Below are 21,158 nucleotides of genomic sequence, written 5' to 3'. Positions count from 1 at the left end.
GAGATAGCAACCCGCACAGAAGCCCTCACCCATGGGCCCCTCCCATGGGTCCCACCCGAGATATATAAAGGATAATTAATGAGACTAAATAAGAATTAATAGAAATGAGAGTGGACATAAAAGAGAGATAGAAAAATTTCCTTTTCGTTTCTCTGAGAAATTATTGTACAATAGAATTCTGCCATATTCCTTCTTTTGAAGTATTATCAGCGATATAAAGTCGAAAAATATTAATTTTCAGTTGTAATTAGATTAAAACGATATTAGAAAAGTAAAAAAATATGCAGCCATTAGCTCGTTAGTAGTTGCGTAAGATTTCGATAAATCGCAAGTACTATCGACCCAGGTCTCACCACGTGGAGGTTGCTGCATGTGGAGACCCACGGGCTAACGGTGACTCTACTCTAAAATCCGCGTTCCGCGATACCGATCCGCGATACCTTTCCGCTTCAATGCACTGGCTTCTTAACTAACAGGGTATGCGTAGCTTTAGCTACTGCACACCTCTTACAGATAGCTCCACCATTTGCACCGTCCGCTTCAGACATAACGGATTATAAAGCACATTCGAATTCGTGCTTCCCGAATTTCGAACAATCAAAGCGCACTCCTTAGAAATACTAATCGCGTCACGACACTCACGTGTGTGTTATAATTACGTAGATTCTACTGTTAAGCCGAAATTCGCGAAGTACCCCCATCGAAATTTTGAAGAAATCAAACGAAGTCCACGGTAGGACCTTTAATCGCGCCCGAACACCCACGCGAGTGTTAGAAAAACGATGACTCTACTCTACAATTCGCGTTTTCGATTCGAACAATCAAACGAAGTTAAATCGCGCCCGAGAACACCCACGCCTGTGCCCGCCGACACGCGCGCCAGTGTTCTTCCTATCCTTCCCGTATTCACGCGTAAAAATCGAGAATGAATCCTGCCACGCGATGTACCATCCGGTCGCAGATGAATCTATCCCTCGATGACCTATACTGAAAAAGAAAAAGATAAAGAGGAAATAAAAGAACAAAAAAATACATAAAATAAAACATAATATATATATATATATATATATATAATATAAACAGAAAATAAACATAATTAAAAATATAATTAAAAACATAAACACATAATTAAATACATAATTAGAAAGAAACAACATAAATAAATATTAGGAATACACAATTAAAAGGAAATAACATAATAATAACATAATTGAAAACATAATTAAAAATGAAAAATATGAGATAGAAACGAAAGCCGGAGAAAGAAAAGAGAGCCCCAGAAAGAGAAGAATAGAGAGCCTCAAAAAGATTAGACAAGAGAAACAGTTCTATATGATGCTGAGATAGCAACCCGCACAGAAGCCCTCACCCATGGGCCCCTCCCATGGGTCCCACCCGAGATATATAAAGGATAATTAATGAGACTAAATAAGAATTAATAGAAATGAGAGTGGACATAAAAGAGAGATAGAAAAATTTCCTTTTCGTTTCTCTGAGAAATTATTGTACAATAGAATTCTGCCATATTCCTTCTTTTGAAGTATTATCAGCGATATAAAGTCGAAAAATATTAATTTTCAGTTGTAATTAGATTAAAACGATATTAGAAAAGTAAAAAAATATGCAGCCATTAGCTCGTTAGTAGTTGCGTAAGATTTCGATAAATCGCAAGTACTATCGACCCAGGTCTCACCACGTGGAGGTTGCTGCATGTGGAGACCCACGGGCTAACGGTGACTCTACTCTAAAATCCGCGTTCCGCGATACCGATCCGCGATACCTTTCCGCTTCAATGCACTGGCTTCTTAACTAACAGGGTATGCGTAGCTTTAGCTACTGCACACCTCTTACAGATAGCTCCACCATTTGCACCGTCCGCTTCAGACATAACGGATTATAAAGCACATTCGAATTCGTGCTTCCCGAATTTCGAACAATCAAAGCGCACTCCTTAGAAATACTAATCGCGTCACGACACTCACGTGTGTGTTATAATTACGTAGATTCTACTGTTAAGCCGAAATTCGCGAAGTACCCCCATCGAAATTTTGAAGAAATCAAACGAAGTCCACGGTAGGACCTTTAATCGCGCCCGAACACCCACGCGAGTGTTAGAAAAACGATGACTCTACTCTACAATTCGCGTTTTCGATTCGAACAATCAAACGAAGTTAAATCGCGCCCGAGAACACCCACGCCTGTGCCCGCCGACACGCGCGCCAGTGTTCTTCCTATCCTTCCCGTATTCACGCGTAAAAATCGAGAATGAATCCTGCCACGCGATGTACCATCCGGTCGCAGATGAACCTATCCCTCGATGACCTATACTGAAAAAGAAAAAGATAAAGAGGAAATAAAAGAACAAAAAAATACATAAAATGAAACATAATATATATATATATATATATATATATATATATATATATATATATATTTAATATAAACAGAAAATAAACATAATTAAAAATATAATTAAAAACATAAACACATAATTAAACACATAATAAAATACATAATTAGGAAGAAACAACATAAATAGATATTAAGAATGCACAATTAAAAGGAAATAACACAATAATAACATAATTGAAAACATAATTCAAAAAGAAAAATATAAGATAGAAACGAGAGCCGGAGAAAGAAAAGAGAGCCCCAGAAAAAGAAGAATAGAGAGCCCCAAAAAGATAAGACAAGAGAAACAGTTCTATACGATGCTGAGACAGCAACCCGCACAGAAGCCCTCACCCATGGGCCCCTCCCATGGGTCCCACCCGAGATATATAAAGGATAATTAATGAGAGTAAATAAGAATTAATAGAAATGATAGTGAACATAAAAGAGAGATGGAAAAATTTCCTTTTCGTTTCTCTGAGAAATTATTCTACAATAGAATTCTTCCATATTCCTTCTTTGGAAGTATTATTAGCTATATAGAATGAAAATATGTTAATGTTTAGTTGGAATTAGTTTGAAAAGATATTGGAAAAGTAATACAATATGCAGCCATTCGCTCAGTAATACTTGCGTTAAAGAATATACAATTAGATTATGCAAGTAATACCGACCCAGGTCTCACTACGTGGAAGTTGCTGCATGTGGAGACCCACGAGCTAACGGTGACTCTACTTTACTCTAAAATCCGCGTTACGCGATACCGATCCCTTATGCCTTCCGCTTCGGATATCTTGGGCATGGGACAAAGCTAACAGGAAGTATCTAGCCTTAGCTACAGGGACTCCACTTACAGAAAGCTTAACCGTTCGACACCCTCCGCCTCAGACATAACGGATTATTAAGCACATCTGAATTCGTGCATCCGAATTTCAAACAATCAAAGCGCATTAATCGCGTTCGCGACACTCACGTGTGTTATAGTTACGTAGATTCTATTGTTCTATCCAAATTCGCGAAGTAATCTAATCGATATGTCGAAGAAATAAAACGAAGTCCCCGGTAGGACTTTCAATCGCGCAAGCGAACTCTTACGTGAGTGTTAGAATAACGGTGACTCTAAGTTGAAATCCGAAGCGCACGCCGAATTTCAACACTAAAACGAAGTCCATGATAGGACTTTTAATCGCGCCCGGACACCCACGCAAGTGTTCGAAAATCGATGACTCTACTCTAAATAAACTAATCGAATATTCGAGCAAACAAAACGAAGTCCCCGGTAGGACTTTTAATCGCGCACGCGAACACCCACGCGTGTGCTAGAATAACGATGACTCTAAGTTGAAATCCAAAGTGACATATGCTAACCGGTATTTAGACTTTCCATGATATTTGTCGGGATTTCCGCCCCGCTACCAAACATTAGGATTGTCATAACATCAGGCAGCTATGTACAGCACTACAAGGTAAACCGTTCGCGCACCCCGAATTTCAACACTAAACGAAGTCCATGGTAGGACTTTTAATCGCGCCCGGACACCCACGCAAGTGTTCGGAAAACGGTGACTCTACTCTAAAAAAACGCGTTCGCGAGGTAATCTAATCGAATATTCGAGCAAATATAAACGAAGTCCCCGGTAGGACTTTTAAGTCGCGCCCGCGTTCATTCACGTGAGTGTTAGAAAAACGATGACTCTACTCTAAATTCGCGTTTTCGATACGAGCAATCAAACGAAGTTTAATCGCGCCCGAGAACACCCACGCTTGTGCACGCCGACACGCGCGCCGGTGTTCTTCCTATCCTTCCCGTAATCGCGCGTAAAAATCCATGATGAATCGTGGCAGGCGATGACGCATTCGACCGGAGGTGAACCTATGGCTTGATGACCTATCCTGAAAAAAAAGAAAATAAGGAAAAAATAAGAAAAAGAAAAGGAAAGACATGTTGAATATCGCTGTATGATTGCTCGATCATCCCTGAAAAAGAAAAAAAGAAGATGAATAAAAGAAAGATAAGAAAATAGAAGTAGCTCTGCACGCTGCTGGAACAACAGTCCGCTTCATCTCATGGGTCCTACCTAATGCTTAAAAATTAAAATTAATTAGAATATATTAATAACAAAACCTAAAAACATAAAAACATAATTAAAAAGGAATTACATAAATAAATATTAAAAAAACATAATTAAATAGAAATAACATAATTAAATTCTGAAAAGACATAATAAAAAGAAATAACATATTAATACCATAATTAAAAACATGATTAAAAATATAATTAAAGAAGAAAAATATGAATAATAAAAGAAAGCTGCTAAAAATAAGAAAATAAAAGTAGCTCTGCATGCTGCTGAAACACCAGTCCTCTTCATCTAATGGTTCCTACCTAAAACCTGTAAATCATAATTAATAAGAATATATTAAAAATATAATTAAAACCATAAAAACATAATTAAAAATAAATAACACAAAAATATTAAAAAAACATAATTAAAAATAAATGACAAAAATATTAAAAAAACATAATTAAAAATAAATAACATAATTATTTTCTGAAAAGACATAATTAAAAAGAACTAACATAATAAAAATCTGAAAAGACATAATGAAAAGAAATAACATATTAATGACATAATTAAAAACATAATTAAAGAAAAATATATGAGATACAAAAGAAAGCTGCAGAAAGACAAGAAAATAGAAGCAGATCTACACGATGCAGAGACAACAACCCGCACAGAGGCCCACACCCATGTCCCAATCTCATGGGTCCCACCCGAGGCTTATAAATCATAATTAATAAGAGTAAATCAGTATGAAAAATATGATATAGAAAAGAGAGCCCCAGAAAGAGAAGAAAAGAGAAACACCTCTATAAGATGCTGAGACAGCATCTGAGGTCCACACCCATGGGTCCCACCCGAGATTTATAAATGATAATTAATGATAGTAAATAAGAAAAAATAGAAATGACACCCGGTATTAATGTGTGATAGAGAAATTTCCTTTTCGTTTCTCTGAGAAATTAATGTACAAAAGAATTCTATCCATATTTCTTCTTTTGAAGTAATAATAGCGATCTAAAGTGGAAAAATATTAATGTTCACTTGGAATTAGTTTGAAAAGATATTGGAAAAGTAATACAATATGCAGCCATTCGCTCGGTAGTACTTGCGTTAAAAGATTTACAATTAGACATTGCAAGTAATACCGACCCAGGTCTCACTACGTGGAAGTTGCTGCATGTGGAGACCCACGGGCTAACGGTGACTCTACTCTAAAATCCGCGTTCCGCGATACCGATCCGCGATACCTTTCCGCTTCAATGCACTGGCTTCTTAACTAACAGGGTATGCGTAGCTTTAGCTACTGCACACCTCTTACAGATAGCTCCACCATTTGCACCGTCCGCTTCAGACATAACGGATTATAAAGCACATTCGAATTCGTGCTTCCCGAATTTCGAACAATTAAAGCGCACTCCTTAGAAATACTAATCGCGTCACGACACTCACGTGTGTGTTATAATTACGTAGATTCTACTGTTAAGCCGAAATTCGCGAAGTACCCCCATCGAAATTTTGAAGAAATCAAACGAAGTCCACGGTAGGACCTTTAATCGCGCCCGAACACCCACGCGAGTGTTAGAAAAACGATGACTCTACTCTACAATTCGCGTTTTCGATTCGAACAATCAAACGAAGTTTAATCGCGCCCGAGAACACCAACGCCTGTGCCCGCCGACACGCGCGCCAGTGTTCTTCCTATCCTTCCCGTATTCGCGCGTAGAAATCGATGATGAATCCTGCCACGCGATGTACCATCCGGTCGCAGATGAACCTATCCCTCGATGACCTATACTGAAACAGAAAAAGATAAAGAGGAAATAAAAGAACAAAAAAATGCATAAAATAAAACATAATATATATATATATATATATATATATATATATATATATATATATAATATAAACAGAAAATAAACATAATTAAAAATATAATTAAAAACATAAACACATAATTAGACACATAATAATAACATAATTGAAAACATAATTAAAAATGAAAAATATGAGATAGAAACGAAAGCCGGAGAAAGAAAAGAGAGCCCCAGAAAAAGAAGAATAGAGAGCCTCAAAAAGATTAGACAAGAGAAACAGTTCTATATGATGCTGAGACAGCAACCCGCACAGAAGCCCTCACCCATGGGCCCCTCCCATGGGTCCCACCCGAGATATATAAAGGATAATTAATGAGACTAAATAAGAATTAATAGAAATGAGAGTGGACATAAAAGAGAGATAGAAAAATTTCCTTTTCGTTTCTCTGAGAAATTATTGTACAATAGAATTCTGTCATATTCCTTCTTTTGAAGTATTATCAGTGATATAAAGTCAAAAAATATTAATTTTCAGTTGTAATTAGATTAAAACGATATTAGAAAAGTAAAAAAATATGCAGCCATTAGCTCGTTAGTAGTTGCGTAAGATTTCGATAAATCGCAAGTACTATCGACCCAGGTCTCACCACGTGGAGGTTGCTGCATGTGGAGACCCACGGGCTAACGGTGACTCTACTCTAAAATCCGCGTTCCGCGATACCGATCCGCGATACCTTTCCGCTTCAATGCACTGGCTTCTTAACTAACAGGGTATGCGTAGCTTTAGCTACTGCACACCTCTTACAGATAGCTCCACCATTTGCACCGTCCGCTTCAGACATAACGGATTATAAAGCACATTCGAATTCGTGCTTCCCGAATTTCGAACAATCAAAGCGCACTCCTTAGAAATACTAATCGCGTCACGACACTCACGTGTGTGTTATAATTACGTAGATTCTACTGTTAAGCCGAAATTCGCGAAGTACCCCCATCGAAATTTTGAAGAAATCAAACGAAGTCCACGGTAGGACCTTTAATCGCGCCCGAACACCCACGCGAGTGTTAGAAAAACGATGACTCTACTCTACAATTCGCGTTTTCGATTCGAACAATCAAACGAAGTTTAATCGCGCCCGAGAACACCAACGCCTGTGCCCGCCGACACGCGCGCCAGTGTTCTTCCTATCCTTCCCGTATTCGCGCGTAGAAATCGATGATGAATCCTGCCACGCGATGTACCATCCGGTCGCAGATGAACCTATCCCTCGATGACCTATACTGAAACAGAAAAAGATAAAGAGGAAATAAAAGAACAAAAAAATGCATAAAATAAAACATAATATATATATATATATATATATATATATATAATATAAACAGAAAATAAACATAATTAAAAATATAATTAAAAACATAAACACATAATTAGACACATAATAATAACATAATTGAAAACATAATTAAAAATGAAAAATATGAGATAGAAACGAAAGCCGGAGAAAGAAAAGAGAGCCCCAGAAAAAGAAGAATAGAGAGCCTCAAAAAGATTAGACAAGAGAAACAGTTCTATATGATGCTGAGACAGCAACCCGCACAGAAGCCCTCACCCATGGGCCCCTCCCATGGGTCCCACCCGAGATATATAAAGGATAATTAATGAGACTAAATAAGAATTAATAGAAATGAGAGTGGACATAAAAGAGAGATAGAAAAATTTCCTTTTCGTTTCTCTGAGAAATTATTGTACAATAGAATTCTGTCATATTCCTTCTTTTGAAGTATTATCAGTGATATAAAGTCAAAAAATATTAATTTTCAGTTGTAATTAGATTAAAACGATATTAGAAAAGTAAAAAAATATGCAGCCATTAGCTCGTTAGTAGTTGCGTAAGATTTCGATAAATCGCAAGTACTATCGACCCAGGTCTCACCACGTGGAGGTTGCTGCATGTGGAGACCCACGGGCTAACGGTGACTCTACTCTAAAATCCGCGTTCCGCGATACCGATCCGCGATACCTTTCCGCTTCAATGCACTGGCTTCTTAACTAACAGGGTATGCGTAGCTTTAGCTACTGCACACCTCTTACAGATAGCTCCACCATTTGCACCGTCCGCTTCAGACATAACGGATTATAAAGCACATTCGAATTCGTGCTTCCCGAATTTCGAACAATCAAAGCGCACTCCTTAGAAATACTAATCGCGTCACGACACTCACGTGTGTGTTATAATTACGTAGATTCTACTGTTAAGCCGAAATTCGCGAAGTACCCCCATCGAAATTTTGAAGAAATCAAACGAAGTCCACGGTAGGACCTTTAATCGCGCCCGAACACCCACGCGAGTGTTAGAAAAACGATGACTCTACTCTACAATTCGCGTTTTCGATTCGAACAATCAAACGAAGTTAAATCGCGCCCGAGAACACCCACGCCTGTGCCCGCCGACACGCGCGCCAGTGTTCTTCCTATCCTTCCCGTATTCACGCGTAAAAATCGAGAATGAATCCTGCCACGCGATGTACCATCCGGTCGCAGATGAACCTATCCCTCGATGACTTATACTGAAAAAGAAAAAGATAAAGAGGAAATAAAAGAACAAAAAAATACATAAAATAAAACATAATATATATATATATAATATAAACAGAAAATAAACATAATTAAAAATATAATTAAAAACATAAACACATAATTAAACACATAATAAAATACATAATTAGGAAGAAACAGCATAAATAGATATTAAGAATGCACAATTAAAAGGAAATAACACAATAATAACATAATTGAAAACATAATTAAAAATGAAAAATATGAGATAGAAACGAAAGCCGGAGAAAGAAAAGAGAGCCCCAGAAAAAGAAGAATAGAGAGCCCCAGAAAGATAAGACAAGAGAAACAGTTCTATATGATGCTGAGACAGCAGCCCGCACAGAAGCCCTCGCCCACAGGCCCCTCCAGTGGGTCCCACCCGAGATATATAAAGGATAATTAATGAGAGTAAATAAGAATAAATAGAAATGACAACAGATATAAAATTGTGATAGATAAATTTCCTAGTCGTTCTGTAAGAAATTATTGTACAATAAATTCTGTTATATTTCTTCTTTCGAAGAATTATTAGCTATATAAGATGGAAATATATTAATGTTTAGTTGGAATTAGTTTGAAAAGATATTAGAAAAGTAATACAATATGCAGCCATTCGCTCGGTAATACTTGCATTTAAAAGTTTACAATTAAACTTTGCAAGTAATACCGACCCAGGTCTCACTACGTGGAAGTTGCTGCATGTGGAGACCCACGAGCTAACGGTGACTCTACTTTACTCTAAAATCCACGTTACGCGATACCGATCCCTTATGCCTTCCGCTTCGGATATCTTGGGCATGGGACAAAGCTAACAGGAAGTATCTAGCCTTAGCTACAGGGACTCCACTTACAGAAAGCTTAACCGTTCGACACCCTCCGCCTCAGGCATAACGGATTATTAAGCACATCTGAATTCGTGCATCCGAATTTCGAACAATCAAAGCGCATTAATCGCGTTCGCGACACTCACGTATGTTATAGTTACGTAGATTCTACTGTTCTATCCAAATTCGCGAAGTAATCTAATCGATATGTCGAAGAAATAAAACGAAGTCCCCGGTAGGACTTTCAATCGCGCAAGCGAACTCTTACGTGAGTGTTAGAATAAAGGTGACTCTAAGTTGAAATCCGAAGCGCACGCCGAATTTCAACATTAAAACGAAGTCCATGATAGGACTTTTAATCGCGCCCGGACACCCACGCAAGTGTTCGAAAATCGATGACTCTACTCTAAATAAACTAATCGAATATTCGAGCAAACAAAACGAAGTCCCCGGTAGGACTTTTAATCGCGCACGCGAACACCCACGCGGGTGTTAGAATAACGATGACTCTAAGTTGAAATCCAAAGTGACATATGCTAACCGGTATTTAGACTTTCCATGATATTTGTCGGGATTTCCGCCCCGCTACCAAACATTAGGATTGTCATAACATCAGGCAGCTATGTACAGCACTACAAGGTAAACCGTTCGCGCACCCCGAATTTCAACACTAAACGAAGTCCATGGTAGGACTTTTAATCGCGCCCGGACACCCACGCAAGTGTTCGGAAAACGGTGACTCTACTCTAAAAAAACGCGTTCGCGAGGTAATCTAATCGAATATTCGAGCAAATATAAACGAAGTCCCCGGTAGGACTTTTAAGTCGCGCCCGCGTTCATTCACGTGAGTGTTAGAAAAACGATGACTCTACTCTAAATTCGCGTTTTCGATACGAGCAATCAAACGAAGTTTAATCGCGCCCGAGAACACCCACGCTTGTGCACGCCGACACGCGCGCCGGTGTTCTTCCTATCCTTCCCGTAATCGCGCGTAAAAATCCATGATGAATCGTGGCAGGCGATGACGCATTCGACCGGAGGTGAACCTATGGCTTGATGACCTATCCTGAAAAAAAAGAAAATAAGGAAAAAAATAAGAAAAAGAAAAGGAAAGACATGTTGAATATCGCTGTATGATTGCTCGATCATCCCTGAAAAAGAAAAAAAGAAGATGAATAAAAGAAAGATAAGAAAATAGAAGTAGCTCTGCACGCTGCTGGAACAACAGTCCGCTTCATCTCATGAGTCCTACCTAATGCTTAAAAATTAAAATTAATTAGAATATATTAATAACAAAACCTAAAAACATAAAAACATAATTAAAAAGAAATAACATAAATAAATATTAAAAAAACATAATTAAATAGAAATAACATAATTAAATTCTGAAAAGACATAATAAAAAGAAATAACATATTAATACCATAATTAAAAACAAGATTAAAAATATAATTAAAGAAGAAAAATATGAATAATAAAAGAAAGCTGCTAAAAATAAGAAAATAAAAGTAGCTCTGCATGCTGCTGAAACACCAGTCCTCTTCATCTAATGCTTCCTACCTAAAACGTGTAAATCATAATTAATAAGAATATATTAAAAACATAATTAAAACCTAAAAACATAATTAAAAAGAAATAACAAATAAATATTAAAGAAACATAATTAAAAAGAAATAATATAATAAAAATCTGAAAAGACATAATGAAAAGAAATAACATATTAATAACATTATATAAAACATAATTAAATAAGAAAAATATTAAATAGAAAAGAAAGCTGCAGAAAGATAAGAAATAGAAGCAGCTCTACACGATGCTAAGACAACAACCCGCACAGAGGCCCACACCCATATCCCCATTCTATGGGTCCCACCCGAGACTATAAATCATAATTCATAAGAGAATATTAACAACATAGAAAATAAAAACAAGAAAAATATAACTCTAAGAAAAAGAGCCGCAGAATGATAAGAGAATAGAAGCAGTTCTACATGATGCTGAGACAGCAACCCGCACAGAGGCCCTCACCCACGATCCCCACCCGTGGGTCCCACCCGAGATATATATAGAGAATAATTAATGACAGTAAATAAGAAAAAATAGAAATGACAGTAATTATACGAACAATAAAATGCTGAATTTAATCTGATTAAACTTAAGAAAGATAAAAGATTAATTAAAAAGAAATGAGATATTCTGAACACAGATATAAATAAATATTATTCCCTCTGAAAGAAATATTATATTTATTAATCGATAATATATGATAATATATGTACATGTTGTCTATAACGTCGCTAAGAATATCCTATTGTTTAAATATTAATTAATTATTCCTTGACGTGTTCGCGATCCCACGACCCGGACTTAGCTGAAAAGAAATAAGGAAAGAAAAAAGAATTAGTTTATATGTATATTAATTATACGAACGATAAAATGCTAAATTTAATTTGATTAAACTTAAGAAAAATAAACGATTAATATAAATAAATATTATTCTCTCTGAAAGAAATATTATTATATCTATTAATCGATAGTAAATGACAATACATGTATATGATTTTTATAACGTTGCTAAGAATATCTTATTGTTTAAATATTAATTATACTTTATGTATATCGTACATTGTTTAAATATTAAGATAATCCTATTTATTAATTATTCCTTCCCGTGTTCGCGATCCCACAACTTAGAGCTAGCTGAAAAGAAATAAGGAAAACGAAAGAATATGTATATATGCATATTAATTATACGAACGATAAAATTCTGGATTTAATTTAATTAAACTTAAGGAAAATAAAAGATTAATTAACAAAAAAAAAAATAAAATATGCTGAACACTGATCTAAAGAAATATTATTATCTCTGAAAGAAATATTGTATTACTTGTACGTTTCATAGATATATGATTTTAATATAGAACTCGATTTTATTAAAATAAAATTATGAATTTAATTGAACTTTAGAAAAGAAAAAATGTACACAATTTATCATTCGACTTTAACATAAAATTTGATTTTAATAAACTAGAATTATGAATTTAATTGAATTTTAAAAAAGAGAAAATATGTAAAATTTATTTTTCGAATGTAATATTAAAAATGTATAAAATATGAAATAATCGTATTTGCGTACGCGTGGCAATGTCGGAATGTTATTTACGGAATGTTACTTTATCTCAGTTTTTTAAATCTACACTCCTACACCCATCACCATAAGAGCATTTTGAGTGACAACATGGTAAAATTAAAATACGATTAAGAGTCATTCTCGAAAGTTTTTAGTGAACCTTCGAAAATAACTTAATAGCCTAATAGTTGCCCTCTTGAGCCACATGTGGGGGCCTCTTCGGTATATATAATCTCTTCTTCGCTTCGTGCTTCAACTTAATTGATTATCACTCTAAAACTGTAACGACAAAATTTGATTTCAAATTCTAGGAAATGAAAGATAAAATCCTTACACAACCCTAATTTACCTGAAAAAATATTTATTATTATTAAATCAGAAATTGATTATTACATTTTCGAAAGATATCTATTGGCTAAACGTAAAAAATTGAAATTAATATATTAATCGCTGAAAATCCTGAGCTAAAAATTAATTAATTTATCATCTAGGCCTACGGACTATGACTCTATAAGTCTCTTTATTCTGTAGCAATTATTCTACTCTACTTTTTTCTTTCAACAGCAATGACTTTATCGAGACTTTTCTTTTATTAATTCAAATTGATTAAATATTTAATTCGTTATTATTTAAAAATATAAAGAAATTCCTTGAACGCTCTTTTCTTACAAACGATAGTTTTAATTATTATAAAGAAATCATGCACGGTATCGTTTATAATCAAGAGACTATCCATCGCGAATATCTTCTTGTTCATTCTTTATTAAAACTCATGAATAACAATTCTTTGATATTTCGACGCGAGCAAAATATTTAAAAATGGATATATCTAAAATTTAAAATAATTATAAATGCGTCTGAACAAGAAGACCCTATCCTAATCTAATAAATAAATCAAAAAATAAAAAACCATTCACGAGTAAATCTCCGAAAAAATTTACTCGTGGTCACTCAATGCTCTTTTACTAATTAATTACAACCGATCACCCGTGCCAATTCGGACCTTTCGTCCTCGACATGATTGAGTGATCGGAGGGACTTAAAAATTCACTTACAACTTAAGAAGCTCTGCGATGACTCCAAAACACTCGTCCGCGATTTAGTCGAAATTGTTGATTAGATAGGTCGACATCGAAGTTGATCAAAATCCTCTTCAATGATGCACTGATTCTATTACGCGATAAATAATTTTCGACGAACAGTCACTGAATTTACTTCGAGAAACTATACTGTCTTTTGTAAATACAGTCTATGAGACTGTTAAAAAAGCAAAACGGTTTGCAAACAAACACTGACTCTAACGATTGCATTGCACGCAATCGATACAAATACACTTGTTTAAATCGTGAAACACGAACGAACAAAATTGATTCTACTTCGCGATATTTTTATTTAAGCGATACAAATATTCGATTTTATCAATGCTTTGCACGCGATTACAATAATGTTCTGAAACAAAAAAATAAAAACAAAATTATTGTTAACATTGTTATAATAAGAAAATAGATAAAATATTGCAGAAACGTGCGACATATAAATAGATTTACCTTAAATATTCGTTGATACTTGCAGCAAAGACATCCTGAGAAACATTCGATGTTTACTCGTCAAAAGAAAAAGAAAAACTGATTCGGTAATCGTCCAAGTCTTTAAAAATATCGTATATGTTAATAAAAAAAGAAGGCCAACAAATACGCGATGAAAATTTTAAGTTTCCAAATTTTAAATTAAAATTATTCTAAGTCCCACGCGCGTTATTGTCTTTTTAATATTTAAACGAATGAACTATTGTTTTAATATTACTTTATTGTGCTCCTTGTACGTTAAATATTGTTTAATTAATTTAGAAATTATCGAAATTATTTATTTATAAGTTTATGCGATTAGAAAGAAAGTATTGATGTGCACTAGTCGGAGTGCAAAGGGAAACTAACTCGCGAATCGTCAATATTAATCGAAGGACCGTTTATGTTTATATTGCACAAGGCCAACAACACCGAGATAAAATTTTTAAGTATTGGAATCTTATATCGAAATTATTTTGAGTTATTTCCGCGTTTCTTTCTTTATAATGTTTAAACGAATCTACTATTGTTTAAATATTAGTTTATTGTACTACATGTACGTTAAATATTGTTTAATTAATTTAGAAATTACCGAAATTATTAATTTATAAGTTTACGCGATTAGAAAGAAAGTATTGATGTGCACTAGTCGGAGTGCAAAGGAAAACTAACTCGCGAATCGTCAATATTAATCGAAGGACCGTTTATGTTTATATTGCACAAGGCCAACAACGCCGAGATAAAATTTTTAAGTATTGGAATATTATATCGAAATTATTTTGAGTTCTTTCCGCGTTTCTTTCTTTATAATGTTTAAACGAATCTACTATTGTTTAAATATTAGTTTATTGTACTACATGTACGTTAAATATTGTTTAATTAATTTAGAAATTACCGAAATTATTAATTTATAAGTTTACGCGATTAGAAAGAAAGTATTGATGTGCACTAGTCGGAGTGCAAAGGAAAACTAACTCGCGAATCGTCAATATTAATCGAAGGACCGTTTATGTTTATATTGCACAAGGCCAACAACGCCGAGATAAAATTTTTAAGTATTGGAATATTATATCGAAATTATTTTGAGTTCTTTCCGCGTTTCTTTCTTTATAATGTTTAAACGAATCTACTATTGTTTAAATATTACTTTATTGTACTACATGTACGTTAAATATTGTTTAATTAATTTAGAAATTATCGAAATTATTAATTTATAAGTTTACGCGATTAGAAATAGAGAGTATTGATGTACACTGGTCGGAGTGCAACAGACAACTAATTGTATTATCGTCAAAGTTAAAGAAAAGTGCGTTTAAGTTTATATTATACAAAGCCAACTATCCCGTGATTATGATTTTAAAGTAGAGGAATTTTATATTAAAATTATTCTAAGTCCAACATGCGTTTCTGCCTTTTTAATGTTTAAACGAATGTATTATTGTTTAAATATTAATGTATTCTATTTCGCGTACATTGAAGATTGTTTAAATAATAGAAAAATTATTGAAAATATTAAACTATAAGTTTTCGATTGTAGAAAGAGAGAAAGTCGATGTGTGCTGGTCGAAATGCAAAAGGAAACTAACTCAGTAATAGTCAAAGTTAAGAAAAAGCGTGTTAGTGTTTATATTATACAAGGCCGACTATCCCACGATTATGATTTTAAAATAGAGGAATTTTATATTAAAATTATTCTAAGTTACTCGCGCGTTTTCGTGTTTTTAATGTTTAAATTAATTTACTATTATTTAAATATTGTATACAATGTACATTGTACATTTTTTTAATAATTATGAAATAATGATATCTATAAGATGATTTAATGTAGCCATACAATAAGAGTGTATTTCGATATTATTTCTCGAAATACAACGACGTGGTAACTCTCGTACGTTGCATCTAATCTTTCTTCTTGGTGACATTAGACGAGCGTAGAAGATTGAAAGAAAATTATTTCATATCTAATGCATTTGCGATGTTTTAAAGAACATACTATCGTCAAAAGATTATCTCATCGTACTCCGTGTATGCTATAAATTTTTAAAATAATTATAAAATCGCCGAAAGTATGAATATTTTAATCTTAGTTGTTTCAAAAGAGAGATCTTTAATGTTTACTCGCCGAAATGCTAAAGAAAACTAGTTCCATAACTGTCAAAGTCAATCAACAATGCGTGTTTGTTGATATAAATGAAGCAATGACTCTGAGTTCAAGATTTAATCGTATTGTAATGTTAAAGTAAAATTATATTTATATTTAACAAGCGCCGCGAGCTGTATAATGTTTAAGTGATTGTACCATTGTTTAAATATTAGTCTATTGTACTCCGTGTATATTATGCAAATAATTTTAATATTAACGAAAATATAAATTATCGAAAATCATCCCTATGAAAAGAGTGGATTTCGTTGTTTATTCGTGGGAATGAAAAAAAGAATTATTTCGGTAACTGTCAAAGTTAGTCGAACGTTCGATTTTGTTGCCATTATAGGCGGGCAAGGAATCCGAATTCAAAATTTAACTCTATTAAAATTTTTAATTAATTATTTTTATACATTTCTAGTATATATAATATTCTACTTCTGTCTCTAATAATTATCCTTGTTAGTATGATATTATATATTATTATTATTATAGTAATAATAGTAATACTAGTAGTAGTAATAGTAATAATATAGATATTATGGAAAGGAGCTCATATTTTGATTTTTATGGAAATAATATATAGTATATACACTCAAAACGAATAAATTAATTGATTATATTTGATTGCATTGATAGAATAAAAATAGAAATAAAGAAAGAAAAAAAATTTACGGAATCGTGCAGTTTCGAACCGACGATTTCTGTATTACGAATCTAGATATATACTTGTCATTCTGTTAAACGTTACTGCTAAAGTTTTTACGTTTCTAATATATTATATGCAAAGAGAATTACAAATTTTTCTAAAATTTAACAATATTTCTGAAATTAAGACCCATTGGCATGAATTTTCTTATTTTTATCATAAAGTGGCAAACTTATTTCCTTATATTTACCATAAAATCATCTATCTAAAGTTCCCCAAATTGTCCGAATGAATTACCATAGCATTCAAATGTTATGAGTATTGTGAAAACGCATTTCCTTGCTTTTGAAATGGATCAGAAAATCTGGGCACCAGTTTACGTATAAAATAAATATCGGCAATCACGGAAACGAAACAACTCAAGGGTGCATATAAAAATCATTAATGAGAATACGAGTTTTTTCTCAGATTTCAAAGGGCGCCACTATACAAAACTTATTCGTCGCGAAAAATGTTGGAAAGAGCATTTAGCCAACAATGAGAACAGGCCGATTCTTGATCGATAAACAAGGTCTCATTTTAATGATGAAAGTTTAAACGTGAAGATGACTTTAACGAATTTTTGAAAAAGTTTTATTTTTATGCATAAACTATGTTTCGTGGAAACATTATTTTTAATACAATTTTTTCAAAGAAGATAAATCTTTCTCAAAAATTCTAAAATTCATTCTCTCTTTTAAACGTTCATCTTTAAAATGGGAGCTTTTTTATCAAAATCGGTTAAGAATTGCGTCTGGACTCATTGTTGACATAAATCATTATAAAACTAAGGATGATGAACACCCTTAAGCAGTACACACACAGACGGAATGGATGAGAAGAAGATTCCAACCACGTCCACATGTGATAAAAGTCGCTTGAATTGCTGTGTCATTTAAAGTGCCCTCTATTTTTACGCTATCATTTTCTCACTAGATGGCATCAACCATTCTACCGCAATGCATATACAAATATATTTTGTGCTCTCCAGTAAATGTGAAGTTCTCTTCAGTTCTCTTCGTGAGCACGAACAAGAATCATGTTTCAGGATGATGCCATTTACGTGTCTTTATTGCTTTCCTGTGTAGCTTTCGGATTTATCTATCGAAATTTTAAAGATCCTCACAAGAGACAATGGATCAGTACAAGTTTCGGTTTGCTTTTAATTATACTTGTTTCTGGAAATCATGTGGTGCACCCCCTCGTCTGCCTGTTAATTAATGCGGTCATCGTAACCAGGCTTTCTTGGAAGTACGACACAATCGATCTATTTAATATTAATAAGAATAGTAATATAAGAAATTTTTTTGCGTGTATCAATAAACAATATTGAAAAAAAAAAGATTAAGATAATAAAAAGCATACGAAGTTGAAATAAATGTAACTTGAATCAGGAATTTATAAAATTAAAAGTATTCTTGCAAATTAAGCATTAAATTATAAATATTCTTCTTTTTATATTCTAGACTCTCTGAAGTACCGAATCATATTTTTTCAAATTCATAATGATTATAATAATATAATCATTAATAATAATAAATGATTATAATACTCTGTTAAGTTTGATTAGGTAAAATATTAAGATAATAATATGGATAAATGACTAGTTATTTTTTAAATAGCATGATAATTTAATTTGATTTCTACTACATAAATATAAAGTATATTCTATCGTACATCTACATACTATAATGTGTAAGTGCATATAATATAAGCGCATAGATGTACTATCAGAGTTTATTCCATAATTTCTTACTACACTATTTTTCTTATCTTTACAGGATATGCCACCTAGCCAGTTTATATTTTTCATTTTTTTATTTACTTGTTATTTTTCGATTGGGACACTTGGTTGGGATGCCTGTACCGCCTGCACATACAAATTTAGTTCAAATGATTCTTACATTGAAGTTATCTGGATTGGCATTTGAAATAAACTCTGCAGCTAGCATGACACTACCGGATGATCCTCAAGGGATTAATAGTGCAGCTTTAAAAAAGATTAGCTTTATGGATGTATTTCATTATGGTCTAAGTTACATGGGAGTTTTGACAGGTAATTAAGCACAATATATTTAATTCAATAGTAAAGAGATTTTTATATAACAATGAAAATATTAGTAAAGAATTAAAATTAACATGGATACGAATTATTATGTTTCACAGGTCCCTACTATCGGTATAGAACATATTGGGATTCGCTAAATAGACCCTTTTCTAATTACATCGATCCATGGCCTCTAACATTATATAAATTAAAACAAACGACAATATTATCTGTACTTTTTTTGTTAATGAATTATACATTCCCCACAGAGGTAGAAAGATTTTCAATATCAAAAATAGTAATAACATATATAAAGAATGAAGAAGAATAAATAAAATTTATTTTGTTTTTATTTCAGTATACTGTGTCAGAAGAATATGCAAATCGATCGTTGTTATATAGATGGTTCTACACATACCCAGTCTTTGCAACATTTCGTCTAAGACTATTTTCTGGGATAATTCTGTCAGAGTGTGCATGTCAAATGGCTGGATTAGGTGGTTATCCCACCAAATGTGAAACTACGCCTGGAGCAGGGCCACGTAATTACAAGGAATTCGAAGAAATGTAAGAAATTTGTTGTACCTTAAAAGTATACATTTTTAATATTTTTACAAAAACTTAAAGATACACATTATTCGATTTTATAGTTGTGCGGATAAGGAAAAAATAAAACAAGAACAATTTGATTTTGAAACCATACATAACATGAATATATGGCAAGTGGAAACTTGTCATTTAGTAAGATCATGTATGAAGTATTGGAATTCTTGTATACAATATTGGATGGGTATTTACATATACAAAAGATTTCCATTCAAATCATTAAGAATGATAGTGACATTAACTCTGTCAGCGTTATGGCATGGATATGCTGTTGGTTACTATGTTTGCATATGCTCAGTTCCATTTTATTTACTGATAGAAGACCTGTTAATAAAGTTCCACAATCAACACGAGAAGGATAGTATTGTTAGTATGAATTTTTGTTAAAATTTTGTGGAATATATATATATATATATATATATATATATATATATATATATATATATATATATATATATATATATATATATTATAATACCGACATGTGAATATTTTTCTAAAAATTCTTTCATTTATAGGGCTGGAAAATCTGGACGTTTATTCTATGGGCAATGAGATTATCCTGTATGGCTTACTTGGGTGTTCCATTTCTATTACTCGACTTTCGGCAAATATTACAATTTTATGCAAATCTATATTATATCGGCCATATTACCTCAGTTATAATATATATTATAGCCAGATTAATGAAACCCATAATGATAAAGAAGAACGTAGAAAAAAACAAATAGGTAGAAGACGAAAAAAAATATTTTTCTATCAATTAGTAATTAACTGTCATAAATAAAAGATTCAAAATATTCACAGTATGATATTAAACACATGTAAAAATATCATCAGGTTATCAGCTATAAAAGAATACACTGCACTCGTATTAAGGAAAATGGATTTATAAAAAAAAATACGAACTTCTGTGATAGATGCCTGCTACAATAGGTTGAAATTCGCCTAAGGAATATCACGAAAATTTCTGGTCCAGTAAGGCCGAACTAATGTTGTCTTCCTGCACAGCAAGAAGGAACATGACATTATATACATACCGTAAGTATGTATTACAAAATAATTGCCTTTTCCGTAGACTTTAATGATTTGCGATGATAATTAAGGGATTAAATGTAAATTCATAATTCATAATAATATTATAGTAGTGTACATAACACTAGAGTAAGTTCAAGGATAAAAATGGAGAATAAGAAATTAAACAAAACAAAACAAAAAATATACACACATATAATAAGTTAAAAAAAATCTTTATTAATCGCCCTTACATCAATAAATATACCCT

At 33.1% G+C, this 21,158-nt stretch overlaps 1 protein-coding gene across 1 annotated transcript; it reads left to right on the top strand.

Annotated features, from left to right (window-relative positions):
- Positions 1 to 18,184: 18,184 nt before the first annotated feature.
- frj (membrane bound O-acyltransferase domain containing farjavit) lies at positions 18,185 to 21,071 on the top strand. The gene is made up of 7 exons (XM_035874942.2): positions 18,185 to 18,471; positions 19,002 to 19,276; positions 19,387 to 19,538; positions 19,626 to 19,834; positions 19,918 to 20,239; positions 20,392 to 20,604; positions 20,714 to 21,071. Exons 1-6 carry the CDS (start codon positions 18,260 to 18,262, stop codon positions 20,602 to 20,604), a joined length of 1,383 nt encoding a protein of 460 aa, XP_035730835.1. The 5' UTR covers positions 18,185 to 18,259; the 3' UTR covers positions 20,714 to 21,071.
- Positions 21,072 to 21,158: the final 87 nt, after the last annotated feature.

Source organism: Vespa mandarinia, unplaced genomic scaffold (genome assembly GCF_050613455.1).
Source record: "Vespa mandarinia isolate Hongniang unplaced genomic scaffold, ASM5061345v1 scaffold_59, whole genome shotgun sequence".
In the NCBI taxonomy this organism is placed as follows: domain Eukaryota; kingdom Metazoa; phylum Arthropoda; class Insecta; order Hymenoptera; family Vespidae; genus Vespa; species Vespa mandarinia.
The sequence above is the reverse complement of the archived record's forward strand: the minus strand, read 5'-3'. Positions and strand labels throughout refer to the sequence as shown.